Source organism: Coregonus clupeaformis, chromosome 12 (assembly GCF_020615455.1).
Source record: "Coregonus clupeaformis isolate EN_2021a chromosome 12, ASM2061545v1, whole genome shotgun sequence".
Lineage (NCBI taxonomy): Eukaryota > Metazoa > Chordata > Actinopteri > Salmoniformes > Salmonidae > Coregonus > Coregonus clupeaformis.
Window position 1 is genome coordinate 33915960 of NC_059203.1, and position 21475 is coordinate 33937434.

A 21475-nucleotide genomic window follows, 5' to 3' on the forward strand; every position below is an offset into this window, starting at 1 on the left:
ATTGTACACATGATTAATTTCGCGTTTTAAGTTCCTACATTGCTCCCCCAATCACATCTGTTCCAACTAGAAATCATTCTGAATGACATTGACGTTATGTGTCAAAGAAAGACGAGGCAAAAAAAGCTAAATACTCACTCCCATACAAATGGTAACATCAACCTCGGCTGAAACCATGAACTAATAGGCAAGCACAATCGGAGGGCCATTCATTCTCAACTCAATCCCATTCAGGAATGCAACTGAAACATACCTCAATTTTTCAATTATTTTTTCCCCATAAATATTATTTCATTCAGAGTTAACAGAGTTGAGATGAAATGTCCCTCCAACCACACAGACAGGCATTTCAGTTTGAACTGAGATAAGGCTGTTGCCTCTGGAATGTTGAGCTTACAATTGGTTTTCTTGACCAGAAAAGCTTAATATCAATGCTGCTTTTTGGGTTCTTTTTCTTTGTTCGTGCATGAGTGAACCGTTTAAAAGCATCAAAGAAAAAGATTGCGTTGGGATTCTTGTTTTAGATAAGCTTTTCCCTGCAATGACCGACAATTGACAATTTCAGGGGTTGCTGACAAGAGACCATCAATTAGATACATAAAATATTATACGAGTAAGAGGGAGAGAGAGGTCTACAGTAGTCCTTGTCCCTAATGATCCGGTCTTGCACAGATCAGAATTTAAGAGTCCACTGCTTGATGCTGGCGTCATGGGAGGTGGTCACTAGAGTGTGCGCATCTAGCCAGGCCAGGCCACTGACATGGTGCAACCTGTGGGAGTCTGGAAAAGGATGGGAGAACAGTCATTTTACAGTGACACTAGCTATCAAGAGATGTCATGAGACTAAAATTTTTGAATTGGCCGTGAATATACAGTATGTGTTGCTGCTAAAACTAGAGCATGTGGTTTTCAACTAGAGAGTGTGAGCATTTGAATGTATTCCTAGAATAATGGTGTCCAAGCAGGCTACTGCCATCTAGTGGTGGTGAAAATAATTACATTTGGGAAAATTCTGCAGCAATGGTAATACAAGATAAGATACTTCATCAATTGTCACAGAGACACCGAAAATGTGAATTTATATATTTTCCCAATAAACCCCCCCCCCTCCCTTTTTGTAATGTTAACATTTGCTGTCCTGACAAAAATCTAACTACCCGCACAAAAAGGTAGATTTAGCTACCAGGTCAAAATGGTTGCTACAGAAAGATCAGCAGTTTAAAACCCCATCCCACAGTCGAGTGGTGACACATTATCCCTTCAACACCTTCAGTTTCCATGATTTCAAATATCTGAAAATGATAACAGAGAGGATTTAAATAACTCCAGACACTTCTCTCTGTGTGCGCACACCCCCTTTTCTCTCGGGATGCTATTTTGGCCCTCACCTGGGATCTTCAGCCTCTTGTCTGCGTCATTCACTGTCCAAACGTAGACCATCATGTCCATCCCACCGCTGGCAAAGTGTTCGTTGTCGGGCGACCAGGCCAAGGTGACTACTTTCGCGTGGTGTCCATAAAAATCATTTTTCACCTGTAGAAAGGGGATAAACAGAAATGGATGCAGAATCCAACATGTAAAAATAAAATTAAAAAAAAGTCTCCACTCACACTCAAATTGATGGGATGATTGTATGCATTACACTACCACCGATTGATATTGATAAACCCAGATGGCATTTGCTGTTCATTGGGCTTTAGGAATACATTTATTGTAAGATAATTCTAGCATTCAGGACAATCAATATGGCACATGTTAATATTAGGCTCTTTTTGCAAGTTTTGCTTGAGATGGATGCGCGAGACTGCATACCGAGTAATCATCCGCCACTGTGAAAACTGTGACGACCTTCTTCTCGTCAGTGACGGCCAGGTAGGCTCCGTCTTTGGAGTAGGCCATGTCTGTGACTGGCCCCTTGGCCTCCACGCTCTTCCCCTCATCCTTCAGAGTATTGCCTTGGACGGAATACAATCGGACCCTCCCATCCTGCCGGGAGGAAGGAGAGAGAAATACTAAAGGACAAGGGGAGATAGAGTAGTTGGATCCGACCCACACCTAAATAAAACCAGTGATCAGTTGAACAACAGTGTCAGTTCCGAAGAGTTTCATAGCACTGGTTTATAGTGCGGAGTGGCTGTGGATCCGACTTGTTGGGATCCTTAGTCAGCTGCACTAAAAGATCCGGAGCTTCTGCACATCACGTTAAATGCATGTGTATATCAGGCTACTCAGGCAAACGGTCATGGTGCTCGTTTGAGTCAGCTTTGATCTAACTTGAATGTCTGCAAGATCACACAATGAACACAGTATTCATAACATAACCAAATAGCATAGTTTAACGTTATTGTAAGACACAGACACCACATTTCACTCTCATTTGGCCAAAACCCAACAGCGCGCCACTAGGCAAAATACTCAGGTAGTCGGCTATGCTACAGTTTGTTAACGCCAATCTGCTCTAAAACTCGTTCACTTCATAATTCGAAACACTGTTTAACTCCAAGAAGATCTAAATGCATATCCCCATAAAACTGATTGCGATCAAATGGTTACTATGCAGAATGATGCTGCATGGATGTTTTACCAGCAGAACTTGAAGAATTATCCTGCCCGATTGAATGCGGTGGTGTTTTCGTCTTACATTAACGTAAAACTATGCTATTATATTTGTTTCTGTTATGAATACTGTGATCCCTATTAGAGCTGTAACGGTGACCATATTACCGCCACACGCCAGTCATGACCGCAGTAAAATTGCACATGACCGTTGAGGCCTAATGGCCTGGTACTCAGGGCTCTATTGTCCCTCTAATCACTGACATCAACGCAAATGCAATCAAAAATCACAAACTCTTATCATCAAAACAGTATCGTGCTTTTAAAACTCACCTCACTGTGATGATCAATTTGAAGAAAACATTTCAGTGTAAAACATGGTCTTTGTGGATGTTTCTAAAAGGTGATGATTAATTCCAAAACAACCATATGCATATTAGAGCTTATAAATAGGCTTACAATTATTAGTGAATTTGTATTTGATTTTGAATAATAATAGGGCATTTAGTATCATTAATTGGGTGACATTACCTTTAGCTACAGAATCTCTCACCACCGTGCGTTTCCATCTCCTCCTTGCTCTCCTTTATTCCTTTATCGAGCGCGTAGAGGCGCTGTCAAAAGTTTAGTTGCGAAAACATCGATGTTCCCAAACAGATTTCACTTGGTTTCCCAAATGAAGCACTGAGTAGCTGCAGGAATAGGGTTGAGATCCCATGGCATAGAGTTTGGGGCGGAATATCACCTGTCGCGCTGCGAGACCATGCTCCTCAAACAGTGGTTAATGCTTATTATACAACGGGTGGGTCTAATCCTGAATGCTGATTGGTTAAAACAGCGTTCCAGCCGGTGTCTATTCCACAAATGACCACCAGCTAAATCTGTGATGTTAAAATGCCTATTTACACTGTTCTGTCTGACTGCGCAATCCACTGTCATCAACCCAGTCAGGCACTTTATAAACTTGATCTCCACTATAAAAAGCATCTAGACATTATCTCACATTTCTTTTAGACTAACATTTAGTTTTCAACATTGGAGATTTGTATAAACCTTGCTGTTTGTCTCTCCGACATTTGCAACATCGTTTCAATATTCAAATTCGATCTCCTGCTGTCCCATAGTATTGAACGTGTCGGGAGTCAGGACGAGACAGAAAGGCGTTTCTCAGCCAGTCGAAATCATGAATCAGCTGGCATCATTTTTATGGATATATACAATAAAAATGTCCATTGAAAAAAGGTAAAACAAAAACGCAGCTAATGTGCAGTCTTTCCAGCTTCAGTTTGAAACGATTGTGTTACTGTAGCTGTGTTTTTGGCTAGCTCCTCTGAACAACAGTGTCCTGACGAGTGAGCACATTCTCTATGCCAGGCGAAATCACACCTCATTAGCTCATTGTTATGGATGTATCCAAATAAATGTCACTAGAAAAACAGCTTAAACAAATGCAAATGGAGCAAGCAGGCAAGGGATAAGAACATTGCCAGCCAGTAGGGCAATGGAACATTTAGAATGAATGACTGGGTCGCGTCTCTAGTAACCCTAGATGTGTCGGGACTATGTCTTGTGGAAGGATGAAATGGTACGAATAGATTAATCAAAATAAAGTTAATTAAAATATGTCAATCATTATTTGAATATGTTGGTAACCCATTGTATAAAAGTGATAATGCCCTCGAAGCCGGTGTTTGTTGGATATATTGGCAAGGGTGTTGTTAGGCCCGAGACAAAGTCGAGGGCCGACAAACCGTGCCAATATATCCAACAAACACCGGCTTCTCTGGCATTATCACTTAAGTGTTAAATAAGTGTTCTTACATTTATTTCTCAGCTGCTCATATTAAGCACATGCTCCGCTATAAAACCGAAGAAGCCTACCCAGCATCATTGAAAGACGGACCGGTGGGAATGCGCGCCCCTCTTTCACTATTCGAGTGCAAACGGATTATGTATTTTTTCACAGTGCCCCTGTTTCTGCCCCTTTGTTAAGGGGCCATTCTAAATAGAAACACATTTTACATATTAGTAAAGACAAGATTCAATTGAGAATAATCTGTTGGGTGAAAATATAAAATCACTTGATGAGTGAACAGCTGTGCAGCCTGAGGCAAGGAACAGAGCAAGCTTTTTTCTTTGCCTATAGTCGCATCATGCAGCCCATACACGTTTTGATTTCTAAGACATTCTAAGGTTTGTATCATTCACAACTAAAGTTGCTAAATAACTCTAAATCCAGCATATAGGACCTGTTTCAAATGATCACTTACGCTCAACATAGCCACTTCATATGCGCAATCGCTCTGGAATGGGAAAAATATCCTTTCTATTTTATTCAGTTAAGTTCAATTCTGTTCTTCTTACTATAAAACCATATAATATAAAATGGCATGAGCCTTATAAGCATATCTTGTCAGCTAAATGAACAAGCCTACAGCCTATGGCATAGAGCATATCCAGATAACATACAGTAGGCCAACTCATATTCGGTTCTTCTGAAATACATTTTCTTCATATCATAATGTTTCTTTAGACCTGACTACAATAAATAATGGAATTATTGTGATGGTGTATATTACATTTATTTATTTGACCTTTTTTTTTTCATGTAGATGTTCCAAAGGCATGCGTGGAGATGCTAAACGTGAAATTTGATCATATTACTCCAGTGCTAGCTTCCCTACACTGGCTTCCTGTTAAGGCAAGGGCTGATTTCAAGGTTTTACTGTTAACCTATAAAGCGTTACATGGGCTTGCTCCTACCTATCTTTCCGAGTTGGTCCTGCCGTACATACCAATACGTACGCTACGGTCACAAGACGCAGGCCTCCTAATTGTCCCTAGAATTTCTAAGCAAACAGCGGGAGGCAGGGCTTTCTCCTATAGATCTCCATTTTTATGGAACAGTCTGCCTACCCATGTGAGAGACGCAGACTCGGTCTCAACCTTTAAGTCTTTACTGAAGACTTATCTCTTCAGTAGGTCATATGATTGAGTGTAGTCTGGCCCAGGAGTGTGAAGGTGAACGGAAAGGCTGGAGCAACGAACAGCCCTTGCTGTCTCTGCCGGGCCGGTTCCCCTCTCCACTGGGGTTCTCTGCCTCTAACCCTGTTGCAGAGGCTGAGTCACTGGCTTGCTGGTGCTCTTTCATGCCGTCCCTGGGAGGGGTGCGTCACTTGAGTGGGTTGAGTTACTGACGTGATCTTCCTGTCTGGGTTGGCGCCCCCCCTTGGTTTGTGCTGTGGTGGAGACCTCTGTGGGCTATACTCGGCCTTGTCTCAGGATTGTAAGTTGGTGGTTGGGGATATCCCTCTAGTGGTGCGGGGGCTGTGCTTTGGCGGAGTGGGTGGGGTTATATCCTTCCTGTTTGGCCCTGTCCGGGGTTTCTTCGGATGGGGCCACAGTGTCTCCGGACCGCTCCTGTCTCAGCCTCCAGTATTTATGCTGCAGTAGTTTATGTGTCGGGGGGCTGGGGTTAGTTGGTTATACCTGGAGTACTTCTCCTGTCTTATCCAGTGTCCTGTGTGAATTTAAGTATGCTCTCTCTAATTCTCTCGTTCTCTCTTTCTCTCTGAGAACCTGAGCCCCTAGGACCATACGTCAGGACTACCGGGCATGATGACACCTTGCTGTCCCCAGTCCGCCTGGCCTTGCTGCTATTCCAGTTTCAACTGTTCTGCCTGCGGCTACGAAACCCCTACCTGTCCCAGACCTGCTGTTTTCAACTCTAAATGATCGGCTATGAAAAGCCAACTGAGAGACCTGAGCCCTAGGACCATACGCCGGGACTACCGGCCGTGGTGACTCCTTGCTGTCCCCAGTCCGCCTGGCCTTGCTGCTATTCCAGTTTAAACTGTTCTGCCTGCGGTTATGGAACCCCTACCTGTCCCAGACCTGCTGTTTTAAACTCTAATGATCGGCTATGAAAAGCCAACTGAGATTTATTCCTGATTATTATTTGACCATGCTTGTCACTTATGAACATCTTGGCATGGTTCTGTTATAATCTCCACCCGGCACAGCCAGAAGAGGACTGGCCACCCCTCATAGCCTGGTTCCTCTCTAGGTTTCTTCCTAGGTTTTGCCTTTCTAGGGAGTTTTTCCTAGCCACCGTGCTTCTACACCTGCATTACTAGCTGTTTGGGGTTTTAGGCTGGGTTTCTGTACAGCACTTCGAGATATTAGCTGATGTAAGAAGGGCTATATAAAATAAAATTGATTGATTGATTGATGGTTTATGTTAATTAACAGTCAATTACCATGAGACCGGCAGGCTTTCGCATGACAATAGCCGGCCGACAAGATTATGACCACCACAGCCCTAATCATTATGTGATCTTGCAGACACTGATTCAGCTTTGATCTAACTTTATTAAAAACGAGCACCATTTGCCTGAGTAGCCCATTCTCTGAGTAGAGAACATACACATGTGCAGGAGGGTCAGGAAGCGCAGGTTCTTTGAGTGTGGCGGACTTAAGATGTCGAAAAAGTCAGAGCGGCAGCCAAGGCCTTAATAGCGCCCGATGCAAGTTCTTAAACATAACGTTAGAATGCATGACGAAATATAACCCAGGGCATGGTCAAATAGACCTTGACATTCTATTCTTTCGGATCCCACACTAACATAATAGATCAAACACTACTTCTGATCCAACACTAAGCTATAATAGTTCCAGTTCAAATGAAGTTGCTATATGTAGACTTACTGCCCCACCCACTGCCACAGTGCTGCCCCCTGGGTGGATGGCTCCCGCTTCCGGCTCGTAGTCCAGACTGTCCAGCGTGAACACCTTCTTCTGGTCCTTCAGCAACACCACCTGACGACCGCACACAGTCAATATTAACACTATCCAGAACAGACAAGCCACAGGCCCATTCTGACAGTAAATGTAATTGTGTCATCCATTTATGAATGACATGACTTATTTATTTTGGACACCCAACACTGTCTACCATACTATGATGCCTGAATGACAGATGAGTTGGCACACATTAGGAGAGGACTTTTACCTGTCCAATGCACACAGCCAATGCGAGCCCCCCTGTTGCTACGGAAACATGTTTAGGCTGGATGTCCATCTTTACCAGGTTAGAAGCACTGCAAAAACAAACTGTTAGTAACCACATTTCCATCCACAGTACCCTTTCCTTTTCAATCAAATGTATTTATAAATCCCTTCATACATCAGCAGATGTCACAAAGTGCTTATACAGAAACCCAGCCTAAAACACCAAAGAGCAAGCAACGCAGAAGCACGATGACTAGGAAAAACTCCCTAGAAAGGCAGGCTCCTAGGAAGAAACCTAGAGAGGAACCAGGTTATTCTGGCTGTGCCCAGTAGAGATAAGAGTACATGGCAATTAAGGCCAGATCGTTCTTCAAGACGTTCAAACGGTCATAGATGACCAGCAAGGTCAAATAATCAGTGGTTATAGAGGGTGCAACACGTCAGCACCTCAGGAGTAAATGTTAGTTGGCTTTTCATAGCCACGCATTCAGAGGTCAAGACAACCGGTGAGAGCGAGAGGTTCGAAACAGCAGGTCCAGGACAAGGTTGCATGTCCGGTGAACAGGCGATGTCAAATACAATGCATTCGGAAAGTATTCAGACCCCTTGACTTTTTCCACCTTACAGCCTTAGTCTAAAATGGATTAAATAAATAAAAATTCCTCAATCTACACGCAATTACCCATAATGACAAAGCGAAAACAGGTTTATAGAAATTTTTGCACATTGCTTAAAAAATAGAAAACTGAAATATCACATTTACATAAGTATTCAGACCCTTCACTCAGTACTTTGTTGAAGGACCTTTGGCAGTGATTACAGCCTCGAGTCTTTCGTTTTGATTACATAGATTTTTTTCCGAATGCACTGTATACATGTCACTACTGGTTTACGAATGAACATACTGAAAGTACGACATCACAACTGCTCTAGCTTGTCCAATGACAGTGAACCTTAAAAGGAAGCAGTATTATTACAAAGCTACCCTCACTAGAATTAAGAGAGAACTAAGAAATTCAGAATAAATATTTCAGTGAAATCTCTCATGTCTTTTAATCTCATCAGCATAAATCCCAAATCCCACACTATGCTAAGTGCGCTTGTGGTCTTCTACCCTAAGTAGAACACTTCTGGACCCACCTGTATTCTTTCTTGGTCATGCTTGTGAAGCGAACCGTGTCATCCATGCTGCAGGTCACCAGCTGGTCGGCCTCGTCCACCACCATCTTGGTGACCAGGTTGCTGTGGCCCTTCCCTGAGAAGCAGTCGTTCTCCCCGGTCTCTGCATCCCAGTAATGTGGAGGCCATAGTTAAGGATCGTCTGACTGACACCAGGAGAGGGCAGCGGAGCGGATCTTAACATGAGCTTAAATAACGCAAGGGACCATAACATTGATGGTGTGGGCCTCTTGTTAAACTAACAGACAAGGACATTAGCAGCAGTTATGTGCACTACATTTGTAGTGGAACCTAAGCAGACATGGCTATTACGTTTAATGTGAGTCTTCATTGTGGCCAATTTATTAGCCTCCTTGTGTTTCAAATGCCAACCACCTAGATAAGTCCCATTCATTCAGGGGAAATGGACTCTGCAGAAAGCACAGTTCATCATTAACAGGCCTCAGTGTTGACACAGCATGCCTTCATCTTCCCAGTGAAAGGATATTGATGTGCCCGTCATGGCTGCCCGAGTAGATGTAAGCCCGCCCCTCATTTTTGTGAACTGTCAAGGACTGAATGGATTTGCTGTGACCCTGTAAGGCATATAATGAGAGATTTATTGTTTAGCACACTGTCAAATAGTCGAGAAAAACATTAATTCTGTTTGACTCAAAAGCATCGCAGTTGTGATACTTTGAGTTTTGGCACGAATTCAGCATTTCTAATCAATTAGAAATTTCATCGGTCTCCAGAAAACTGTCAAATGAACTATTGAATTTTGATGAATGCTGATAAAGCCACTTGTATGCCATCTCCTTTCTAGTTACTGAACTACTTGCTTGTGTTGAGTAACAAGTGACCTGAAGACAACTTTATGGAAGATTTTGTGATCAGGATAAAGATAATGTTCATAGATAGCTGACTTATCATGATAAGCTAGGTACCATTTCTGGACAGAGCGTCAATATCAGGAGATTAAGCCTGCCAGTTGTGTCCAAATTGTTTTTTTTGTGGGGTTTTTAAAACTGGATCCCCAACTCTAAGATGTTCACACTACACTATATTACATTCTGAAAACAGTGTAGTGTGAAAGAAGCTTTAGGCGGACCTTGATGGTGCGGAGTGGCCGGTCGGGGTTGCTCTTGTCCAGGTAGTTGATGTAGCCCGACAGGGAGACGCTGAGCAGGTGGTCCTTCTGCCACAGGCAGCCCAGCTGCTGGTCCATGACGTCGGCGCCCATGTTGAAGGTGGTGAGGGCCGTGCTGGTGCCCACGTCCCACAGCTTCACAGTCTTGTCACCTGAGGCAGAGATGAGCTGGGAGCTATCAGGGCTCCAGCTCACCTGAAGGAGAACAGACGGAAGGAGTGGACCAGGGTTCACAAATGGGAGGCATCGCGTCACTGTCGGTTATCACAATGCTTTCAGAAGAAACCTGTGCCGCTATAGTTTCTCTTTGGTAATGCAAAATGTACAGTCCCATGCATTTTATTTAGCAGTTGGCTAAGTAAGCATCACTACGGTCTTCCTGAGACCTGAAGTACAGTTACCCTGGAGCTAGACATTCCAACACTGCATTGCAGAGTATGTCATGTTGTGGGTTAGAATCCCGGGTCCGATATGCCAGTGACGGGCTACATTATATACAGTTGAAGTCGGAAGTTTACATACACTTAGGTTGGAGTCATTCAAACTCATTTTTCAACCACTCCACACATTTCTTGTTAACCAACTATAGTTTTGGCAAGTCGGTTAGGACATCTACTTTGTGCATGACCAGTAATTTTTCCAACAATTGTTTACAGACAGATTATTTCACTGTATCGCAATTGCAGTGGGTCAGAAGTTTACATACACTAAGTTGATGGTGCCTTTAAACATGTCATGACTTTAGAAGCTTCTGATAGGCTAACTGACATCCTTTGAGTCAATTGGAGGTAGACCTGTGGATGTATTTCAAGGCCTACCTTCAAACTCAGTGCCTCTTTGCTTGACATCATGGGAAAATCAACAGAAATCAGCCAAGACCTCAGAAAAAAAATTGTAGACCTCCACAAGTATGGTTCATCCTTGGGAGCAATTTCCAAACGCCTGAAGGTACCACGTTCATCTGTACAAACAATAGTACGCAAGTATAAACACCATGGGACCACGCAGCCGTCATACCGCTCAGGAAGGAGACGCGTTCTGTCTCCTAGAGATGAACGTACTTTGGTGCGAAAAGTGCAAATCAATCCCAAAACAACAGCAAAGGACCTTGAAGATGCTGAGGGAAATAGGTACAAAAGTATCTATATCCACAGTAAAACAAGTCCTATATCGACAAACTGAAAGGCCGCTCAGCAAGGAAGAAACAACTGCTCCAAAACCGCCTTAAAAAAGCCAGACTACGGTTTGCAACTGCACATGGGGACAAAGATCGTACTTTTTGGATAAATGTCCTCTGGTCTGATGAAACAAAAATATAACTATTTGGCCATAATGACCATTGTTATGTTTGGAGGAAAAAGGGGGTTACTTGCAAGCCAAAGAACACCATCCCAACCGTGAAGCACGGGGGTGGCAGCATCATGCTGTGGGGGTGCTTTGCTGCAGGAGGGACTGGTGCGCTTCACAAAATAGATGGCATCATGAGGAAGGAAAATTATGTGGATATATTGAAGCAACATCTTAAGACATCAGTCAGGAAGTTAAAGCTTGGTTGCAAATGGGTCTTCCAAATGGACAATGACCCCAAGCATACTTCCAAAGTTGTGCCAAAATGGCTTAAGGACAACAAAGTCAAGGTATTGGAGTGGCCATCACAATTCCCTGACCTCAATCCTATAGAAAATGTGTGGGCAGAACTGAAAAAGCATGTGTGAGCAAGGAGGCCTACAAACCTGACTCAGTTACACCAGCTCTGTCAGGGCCAAGATTCTCCCAACTTATTGTGGGAAGCTTGTGGAAGGCTACCCGAAACGTTCGACCCAAGTTAAACAATTTAAAGGCAATGCTACCAAATACTAATTGAGTGTATGTAAACTTCTGACCCACTGGGAATGTGATTAAATAAATCATTCTATTATTATTCTGACATTTCACATTCTTAAAATAAAGTGGTGATCCTAACTGACCTAAGACAGGGAATTTTTACTAGGATTAAATGTCAGGAATTGTGAAAAACTGAGTTTGAATGTATTTGGCTAAGGTGTATGTAAACTTCCGACTTCAACTGTACACAGTCTAATTATGTCGTTATACTGCTTCACCAATTCAAATTCCTGGAAATCAAATATTGTTGGGGCATGCCAAGTGAAATTTCGAGGAGTGATGTTTTAAAATGTGGGGGATACAAGAATGTCTGGCTTCTTTTTCACAGGAACACATTGCACTTCTAATTTGAAAAGGAAAGCATCCATTTAGTTTGTTTACGTTCAAGTCCTCTAGCAACTGCATGGCAGCTTTAATCTTGACTGGGTGTTCACCCCTCTCAGCAGTGAAGCCTGACGAGTTATGCTGAAGGATCAAAAGACTGAAGTTTCCATTCTCAGCAGGCTGAAGTAAAAACCCCATGACTACAAGTCTCAAACCACCAGGCAAAGTTGAACGAAAAGAGAAACTCCACAAAAGCTGTGGAGATACTTACGGCATAGACTCCTCCTTCGTGGGCCTTCGCGCCGCCCAGAGCCCCAATCTTCTCGCCCGTCTTTCCGTCGTATAGGAAGATCTAGGAAAACAGGGTAATGTGACACTTCTAGTAAGAACCAGTACTGTAGGGTAAAATTGCATTTCAACATCCAGGTAGAAACACATCTGTCTACTACTGACCTACAGTCAGCAATTCTTGTGGGTTCACTAGAAAATCTCTGACGTAACGTGCTAATTCACAGCTGATTTCTACTGTACTTCTATTCCCCTCCACCACACACACTAAAATATACTGATCATGCCGTTTAATCAGCTTCTTGATATGCCACACCTGATGGGGTCATCTTGGCAAAGGAGAAATGCGCACAGAATTTGAGAGAATAAGCTTTTTGTGCATATGGAACATTTCTGGGATCTTTTATTTCAGCTCATGAAACATGGGACCAACACTTTACGTGTTGCGTTTATATTTTTGTTCAGTATAAAATAAAATTCTAGAAGAATTGAGACAGGCTGTCAATGTTCTACCGTCGGTCGTGGGTTCTGAGACCACCTTAGTGATGCTGGGTTCCTGACCATGGAGCAGCTCTGGTAGCTATTGGACTCACCTGACCATCAGCGCCAGCCGTACAGAAGCGGTTCCCGTCTGGAGAGAAACGCACGCAGTTGACAAACCGGCTGTGGTCCTAGGATGGGGTAGAGATGGGAGAGATCGTTAGATACTTTTGGGCTTTTCCAAAACACAGGACTATTACTTAAGCCAGCTGCATAGAACTCTTGATTTTCTGGTTAATTTAAGAAAGCTCAATTTGTAGATTGGTTGTTGTCAAGCAATTATACCAAGTCTTTCTTGAAAATATGAAGTTACATGACTAACTCATTGACCCAGCTTTCTACAACTCCCTTCTCTTTTAAAGAGAATATACACAAACAGAAGGGACAACCTACTTCTGGAGACCCTTAGCGGAAATTCTTCTGTTGTTTCGTTACATAAGGCTCCCTTTTCAACCAGCAGTGACACCCATATAGTAGATCTCAGAAGTCTCACTTGTCGTGTAGTCTCTGATGAAACGTCATGGGAACAAGCCTACACGGAGCTCAGACTGGCACCAACAAACCCAACAAGTGTTTTCAGCAGCAAGTCGGCGCAGTGCCAAAATACTTTATCTAAACGCAATGCTCTTATGAGATTAGTTGAATTAGATGTGCTTGAACAGAGACTGCAACATTCTGACAAACTGATAACACATTATCTTGCCTTGTTTGACTATTGAGACCACATATTAAATTACTGATTGAAAGGTGTATCCCATTTGCGTCCTAACTAATAGACCAAATGGTATAATGTTCAGCACTACCATCTCTACAGCAGAAGAAATTTAATCTCTACTAGAGTGAGGTTGTGTGTTTAATAAAAGTATCTGTTACAAGGGAGTGTAAATGCTTTTTTGGGGGGGCTGGATCATGTTGTTGAATTGTAGTATGTTTTAATTCTGTAACGTATTGATTGTTGCTGCCTTCTTGGCCAGGTCTCCCGTGAAAAAGAGAGACTCTGGGTCTCAATGGGCTTTTCCTGGTTAAATAAATAATGGCAGTAGAGTAAACGGGCCTATGAACAGTGTGTTTGTTTATTTTTCAGCTCATTGCTAAGGTTTCTGTGATTTGTGAATATAGGCCAAAGCCAGCCATTTAGCTCTACCCAAATTAAACAAAAACATTTATTTTTATTGGGGCAGTCTCCCCCCTTACCATATTTTTTGCTAAATTGGCCTATAGGACTAAAATGTAAATTTGTAAGCACTGAATGTGTATGGACTTGGCCCAAGGTGGTAGCCTGTAGCGAACCCAAGTCAAGACACACAGCATTCCAAAAGTTTCTTGCTAAAAAGGGCATTTTGTGGGAAAGCTGACTGCTCCAAAACAGGTAGTGACTTTCCCCTTGACTTTCCACATTGACTTTCCACATTTTGTTATGTTACAGAATTATTCTAAAAAAAGATATTACTTTTTCCCCCTCAATCTACACACAATACCCCATAATGAAAGAAACAGGTTTTTAGAAATGTTTGCACATTTATCCCCCCCAAAAAATGAAATATCACATTTACATAAGTATTCAGACCCTTTCCTCAGTACTTTGTTGAAGCACCTTTGGCAGCGATTACAGCCTCAAGTCTTCTTGGGTATGACGCTACAAGCTTGGCACACCTGTATTTGGAGAGTTTCTCCCATTCTTCTCTGCAGATCCTCTCAAGCTCTGTCAGGTTGGATGGGAACGTCACTGCACAGCTATTTTCAGGTCTCTCCAGAGATGATCGATCGGGTTCAAGTCTGGGCTCTGGCTGGGCCACTCAAGGACATTGAGACTTGTCCCGAAGGCACTCCTGTGTTGTCTTGGCTGTGTGCTTAGGGTCGTTGTCCTGTTGGAAGGTGAACCTTCACCCCAGTCTGAGGTCCTGAATGCTCTGGAGCAGGTTTTCATCAAGGATCTCTTACTACTTTGCTCCGTTCATCTTTGCCTCGATCCTGACTAGTCTCCCAGTCCCTGCCACTGAAAAACATCCCCACAGCATGATGCTGCCACCACGCTTCACCGTGGGGATGGTGCCAGTATTCCTCCAGACGTGAAGCTTGGAATTCAGGCCAAAGAGTTCAATCTTGGTTTAATCAGACCAGAGAATATTGTTTCTCATGGTCTGAGAGTCCTTAAGTGCCTTTTGGGAAACGCCAAGCGGTCTGTCATGTGCCTTTTACTGAGGAGTGGCTTCCGTCTGGCCACTCTACCATAAAGGCCTAATTGGTGGAGTGCTGCGGAGATGGTTGTCCTTCTGGAAGTTTCTCCCATCTCCACAGAGGAACTCTGGAGCTCTGTCAGAGTGACCATCGGGTCCTTGGGCACCTCACTGACCAAGGCCCTTCTCCCCCCGATTGTTCAGTTTGTTCGGGCGGCAAGCTCTAGGAAAGGACTTGGTGGTTCCAAACATCTTCCATTTAAGAATGATGGAGGCCACTAGGTTGAGGACATTCAATGCTGCAGACATTTTTTGGTACCCTTCCCCAGATCTGTGCCTTGACACAATCCCGTCTCTGAGCTCTACGGACAATTCCTTCAACCTCATGGCTTGGTTTATGCTCTGACATGCACTGTCAACTGTGGGACCTTATAGAGACAGGTGTGTGCCTTTCCAAATCATGTACAATCAATTGAATTTACCACAGGTGGACTCCAATCAAGTTGAAGAAACATCTCAAGGATGATCAATGGAAACAGGATGCACCTGTGTTCAATTTCGAGTGTCATAGCAAAGGGTCTGAATACTTATGTAAATAAAGGTCTGTTTATTTTTAATAAATGTGCAACATTTTCTAAAAACCTGTTTTCGCTTTGTTATTATGGGGTATTGTGTGTAGATTGAGGAAAAATATTTATTTAATCCATTTTAGAATAAGGCTGTAATGTAACAAAATGTGGAAAAAGTCAAGGGGTCTGAATACTTTCTGAATGCACTGTAAATATATAGGCCCAAGACCAGAGTGTACTTCACCTTGACCACAATATGTTGGTTGCTGTTCTGGAACCCTCTTTAAAGTAGTGATGGGGTAAAAAAATTAAATACAGTAGGATATTATTTTTGGGCTAGTCGGACGTACCTGCACCAAAACTCCAGTATTTGTCCTTCATAGCTTGCTCTCCATCTTCTTTTTAAATAGTGAGCCAATTTGTTTAAGCACTTTTATTTCCATGACTGATCAAAACTTGCTTTCTCATGGCTCGCTCTTGTCCCTCAGGAAAAACATATGGTGAGCAATATGTTTTGAACAACAAATCGCAAAATAAATGTGCAGTATCGAGTCGCAATACATAGACTTGTGTGAATCGTGATAGTCGAAATACATATCAGCACTAAAGTATCGTGGTAATATCCTATCATGAGGTCCCTGGCAATTTCCAGCCCTACATTAAAGCCTCAGAAATACTCAGCTTTTGTGTTTTAATAGAGAAATTCTGCAACATGTTGACCAGACTAATGCCACCAGCTCAGCACCACGAGCTAAGTGACCGAGACAGTGAAAATCTCCTTTCGCTCTTTTACAAGAAACCAAAGTTGCCTTGACTCCTACACACTGATGCTTCCATGGTCATCAAATGTATAGCTTCCGTCTGTGCTCACGACAGGGCTAACCAAGTGAATAAAGGTACATAGTATCAAAAGGCAATACTCATGAAAGAAAAAGGAAAAAACACTGGAGACCTGTAGGCAATTCTCTCCCAACCACATACCCCGATGGGACATTCAGAACAGATTCCCAAATTTCTTCAGAAACCTCAGACACATTGGCCTTTTCTAATTTGGGAAAAAGTCTGTACTCTGCGCTCTCTCCGTAACCCGACAACCGATAAGTGGTCAAGTGGCGTGTCAATTAGTTAATAGCCAAACGGAAGACAGTCCTTCCCTCGTCGATAGCCTCCTTTTGGCGAGGAAGCGCAAGTATATCCTACCCGAGTCCTTTTGCGGAAGAGTTTTGAAATCTGCCACACCCCTTTGAAATCAGCGAATCGTAAATGCAAACATTTAAAAACGATATGCTACTAATCCTTTTATCTATAAAATGTCTTGCACAACTAGCAACATTTATCACTTTCTACATTTATTTTGGGATTACACAATGTAATTTGCCTGATGATGCGCAATTGGAGTAATTTCATGCAAGCACATTTTCGTCCACTTTCCCTCTCCACCTCTGCTTGATTACCTTTTTCTAGGAGGAGGCCAGAGACGCACGAGTTGAGAATATCTCATTGAGAAAAGGCCACTCACTGTGCTTGAGAACTTGAACTTGAAAGGCGGTCCCTCGAAGAAGGCCCCACAGTTGTCATCACTGCCGGTGATGAGGCGGTAGGGGCGAGTCTGCTTGATGTCCACACTGTTGATGATTTTGGAGTGGCCTGAGATCTCTCCCACTGAGGAGCCAGTGTCCCACAGGAACACAGCCCCGAACCTGGAAGGAAGAACACACACATTTACAAAGTGGGACAGGACGCGATGAACAACGTGCAGCGATTCACTAGACAGAAGCAAATAATTCACAAGTGTATAGGTGAGAGACATGCACCTTATCCAAGTTTTAGGAGAGTTATGAAAATCTGGGGTGAATGTTGTTTTTGTATTCATCTTCTGACATGTCCTGAAATCTCATTTTAAGGGGGTTCAAGCAATGATCAAGTCAAGTAATGGAATATTCAATTCATGTCAGATACTGGAATGTTCACAACAGGGTTAGCCACTAGGGTTCTGAGAGCTGTAGCTTTTGTTCCAGCCAAGCCCCAACATGCTGGGGACATGTCCAGAAGACACAAAAATGGGAGGAAACAATTTTAACAAAGGAGGCGTCACCTGAACAAACCCATTACGGATGTTAATTTTAGTTTCAGTCTTATGCCTACTGAACAACCCTGATTCGGCAGATCATGATTCCAGAATGTTATTGCTGATGTGGAACAAAGACCTGCACACACTGTAACGTGTTGTTGACATCTGACCTAAAGCTTATACAATCCTCAATGATGTACAACCACTGTTCGCCAAAGTGTAAATGCTGCACCGTTAGCAGGACCAGAGAGCTTATTTGGAAGATAACGGCGCAGGCTCCATGTCCCTGTCCTGCTTGAGGTCTGAACTAGGCCCTACAGACTTACTTCTCACGTCCCTCTCCCACACAAGCAATCCTTTTGCTGTCCTCAGTCCAGGCAATGTCCTTGATTTTCCCCCCGAAAGGCTGGTACTCGTACTTCAGAAGGTGCTCCTTCTGGGTAGTGTCCCAGATACGGATCTTACCAGACACATCTGTAGGAAACATTATATTTAAACGTTGTGGATTTGGCATCACTACCATGAAAATGATCTCTGCCCAGTTGGCTCTCTGCAAATGAGATATGTTCTCCAAAGAACCCACATGCATGAGAAGACTAGGTACAGGTCACTCTAGGTACAGGTCTTGTCACCATTCACAATTAAGACAAATCCATTACAAATTTACATACATTAACATGTAGTGTCTGTGCGCGCATCTATCAGTTACACATACATGTCAGTACATACACACAACAAGTAGGTCATAAATATCTAGCTACCTCCAGATGCAATATAGAAGCCACTGGGAGCGTACTTGGCAACAGTAACTTGATGAGGGTGCTCGGTGTAGATGTCAGCTATGGCAGGGTTCTGTCAGAGATGAAGGCAAAACTCTAACGTTAGTGCAGGTTCTCACACACAATATAGACTGGGAAAGAGGTTATATCCTTTAATAAATCTGACCAGCCCAGATCACACGTTTTACTGTACATGAACCCACCCAAATATAGGCCTATGAGTTTCAGGTTATCAGCTGCCAACAATGTGTCAGGTGATATGTTCATTAGATTTAAGGACTTACATCTATGTTCCTGATGATGACACTCTTCCCATTGGTGTAGAGGAAGTTGTTGCCTTTGGGATCCCCACCAAGGACTTTGGCGACTCCTCGTTCCATCTGCGGGAGGCTGGCAAATACATGCTCTGTGTGAACGACATGGAAGTGTATTATTATTATTATTATTATTATTATTATTATTATTATTATTGTCTAGGTTAGTCTAGGCATTGACCTATTTGGTTGGTAAATAACCCACACATCAAGATCAGCCTACAGTGGCTGTAAAAACGGACACAAATCAGAACTGTACTTCAATCAATTAATACAAACTAAATTGCACTGTAGCTTGTATTATGTAAGATGCCAGGCCATCGGAATGCATAGCAGACGACCTGTAAATCTGCCTTCTGTCTCAAAGACAATACATAGGCCGACATCTACCTCTGCTTTTAGCTGATTAACTATCTACACGTTAGCAGATAAATGTATACTGTAAATTGTGTGCGACTGTGTACTCTACTTGCTAAAAGCACGCACACCCACCCACATTCTGTGACATGTCAACAATGCGTTGCATATTTCGTGCAGAAATTGAGATTTTGTTTATAGGAAATATGGCTATTTCAAAACCGAGTAGGTTCCCTTGCCAGCTCCATCCAATAAGAGGAAAGGCATCTCAATTATGAATGCGTGGCTATTTACCTAGTAACAGAAGAACACTAGCAGCGGCGTGATGTCTCAAGACAAGAAACGTGATTGAAAATTCAGAATGGGCGAGGTTAGTGTTTACACACGTAGTTAGCTAGCTAGCAGTTTCTCTCTGTGGTGAAGTACTTTATTTGTACTGAGGAAACGATTAAAATGTCCATCTTTAATGTATATTCTTTCAAAAAGGAAAATAACTAATAAAAACGACTTACTCAATTCATAGGACATATTCGCTGATTTTGTATTAATTCCTCCGAATGAATGAAACGCCAAACCTCCCTTATCCACCGGCTGGTCTAGACTCTGCTAATCGCACAAACACGGAAGCGAACGCCACTCTCGGTATGCCTGGCTTTGCCCATATATAGTAAACTCGGCTTCGACGGGAGCAGCTGTCGCCCACTAGACTTGCGCTCACTTGCCTGTCGAGGAAATGACGTTTACTTGAATAGTCAAGTAATTCAAAGAAGACACCCAACAAGGAAAAACACACTTTACCTGAGGTTATGGAATCAATGTGATGACAAATAGGTAAAAATAATTATTTTAAAACCTAACACACTCACGCAGCTATGCAAGCATCAGCACTGCGGGAATGTGGGATCCCCAGCACAGGCGGCACCTTAATTTGGGAGGACGGGCTCATTGTAATGGCTGGAACGGAATTAATGGAATGGTATCAAACACATGGTTTCCATATTTTACATTTGAGTCATTTAGGATAGGGTCCTGGGGCCCCCCCTGGGTGCACGTTTTGGTTTTTGCCCTAGCACTACACAGCTGGTTCAAATAACCAACTCATCATCAAGCTTTGATTATTTGAATCAGCTGTGTAGTGCTAGGATAAAAAAAACTAAATGTGCACCCAGGGGAGGGCCCCAGGACCGAATTTGGGAAACCCTGATTTAGCAGACGCTCTTATCCAGAGCGACTTTACAGGAGCAATTAAGGTTAAGTGCCTTGCTCAAGGACACGTCGACAGATGTTTAATCGGCTCAAGGATTTGAACCAGCGACCTTTCGGTTACTGGCCTAACCCCTGTTTTCATACTATTCCATTCACTGACCAGTGGAGGCTGCTGAGGGGAGGACGGCTCATAATAATGGCTGGAACGGAGCGAATGGCATTAAACACATGGAAACTATGTGTTTGACGTATTTGATACCATTCCACTTATTCTGCTCCAACCATTACCACGAGCCAGTCCTCTCCAATTAAGGTGCCACCAACCTCCTGTGATTCACTCCATTCCAGCCATTGGTACCCAGCACATTCCAATGTGGGATGGGGGATCCCCAGGTATCCCTTTTGGTACCCAGGCCAGTACTAGCTCTTCTGCCTTCTCCCTACAGTTCTCAGCCATTAGCTTCACCCACGATTGCCTCATGTGAACTACAATCCCAAAGCTGTGTTTTAACGTCAAAAATCATTGCTTGTGATACGGCTTTCATCAGCGAGAAATAATCCTTCAAATAAAAAAACTTACTGTAGCAGTTTTGCACAGATCCATACAGCTATGGATGCCTCTATCCGACGAAACTACACTTCCACTAGACTTCCCGAGTTACGCTTATGTAACACAGGTGTTTGGAGCATGCTAAATACAGTGAGCTCCAAAAGTATTGGGAAAGTGACACATTGGTTGTTGTTTTGTCTCTGTACTCCAGCACTTGGATTTGAAATGATACAATGACTAAGGTTAAAGTGCAGACTGCCGCCAGCTTTAATTAGAGGGTATTTTAATCCATATCGTGTGAACCGTTTAGAAATTACAGCACTTTTTGTACGTGTCATTTTGGAGTCACTTTTATTGTAAAAATATTGTAAAAATAATATATGTTTCTAAACACTACTACATTCATGTGGATGCTACTGTTGGTGAAACCATACAGGAGAGGAAGTACAGAACCAACGACGCTAGACGGAGAGGAATATGTTTAAGCAAAAGGCAGTTTATTAAACACAGAGATAGCTGGTATCTGCTCAAGCTACATGCAT

General features: G+C 42.9%; 1 protein-coding gene across 1 annotated transcript; it reads right to left on the bottom strand.

The window, feature by feature from the left end:
- Nucleotides 1-39: 39 nt before the first annotated feature.
- On the bottom strand, nucleotides 40-19875 carry LOC121578038 (WD repeat-containing protein 1-like). The gene is made up of 15 exons (XM_041892087.2): nucleotides 19690-19875; nucleotides 18791-18912; nucleotides 18489-18579; nucleotides 18054-18201; nucleotides 17176-17356; nucleotides 12964-13041; nucleotides 12354-12434; nucleotides 9836-10069; nucleotides 9233-9320; nucleotides 8707-8863; nucleotides 7568-7655; nucleotides 7264-7374; nucleotides 1813-1986; nucleotides 1389-1533; nucleotides 40-780 (listed from the first exon to the last, which is right to left on the bottom strand). Exons 1-15 carry the CDS (start codon nucleotides 19703-19705, stop codon nucleotides 674-676), a joined length of 1821 nt encoding a protein of 606 aa, XP_041748021.1. The 5' UTR covers nucleotides 19706-19875; the 3' UTR covers nucleotides 40-673.
- Between the last annotated feature and the right edge of the window lie 1600 nt (nucleotides 19876-21475).

Bases quoted from the DNA above. Each gene is read 5' to 3' on its own strand.
- LOC121578038 (XM_041892087.2), bottom strand. The intron at 13,042-17,175 runs GTGAGTGGCCTT...ACCCCATCCTAG, and splicing joins AGTTCAAGTTCTCAAGCACA to GACCACAGCCGGTTTGTCAA. The intron at 8,864-9,232 runs ATATCCTTTCAC...TATGGCCTCCAC, and splicing joins CAGCCATGACGGGCACATCA to ATTACTGGGATGCAGAGACC.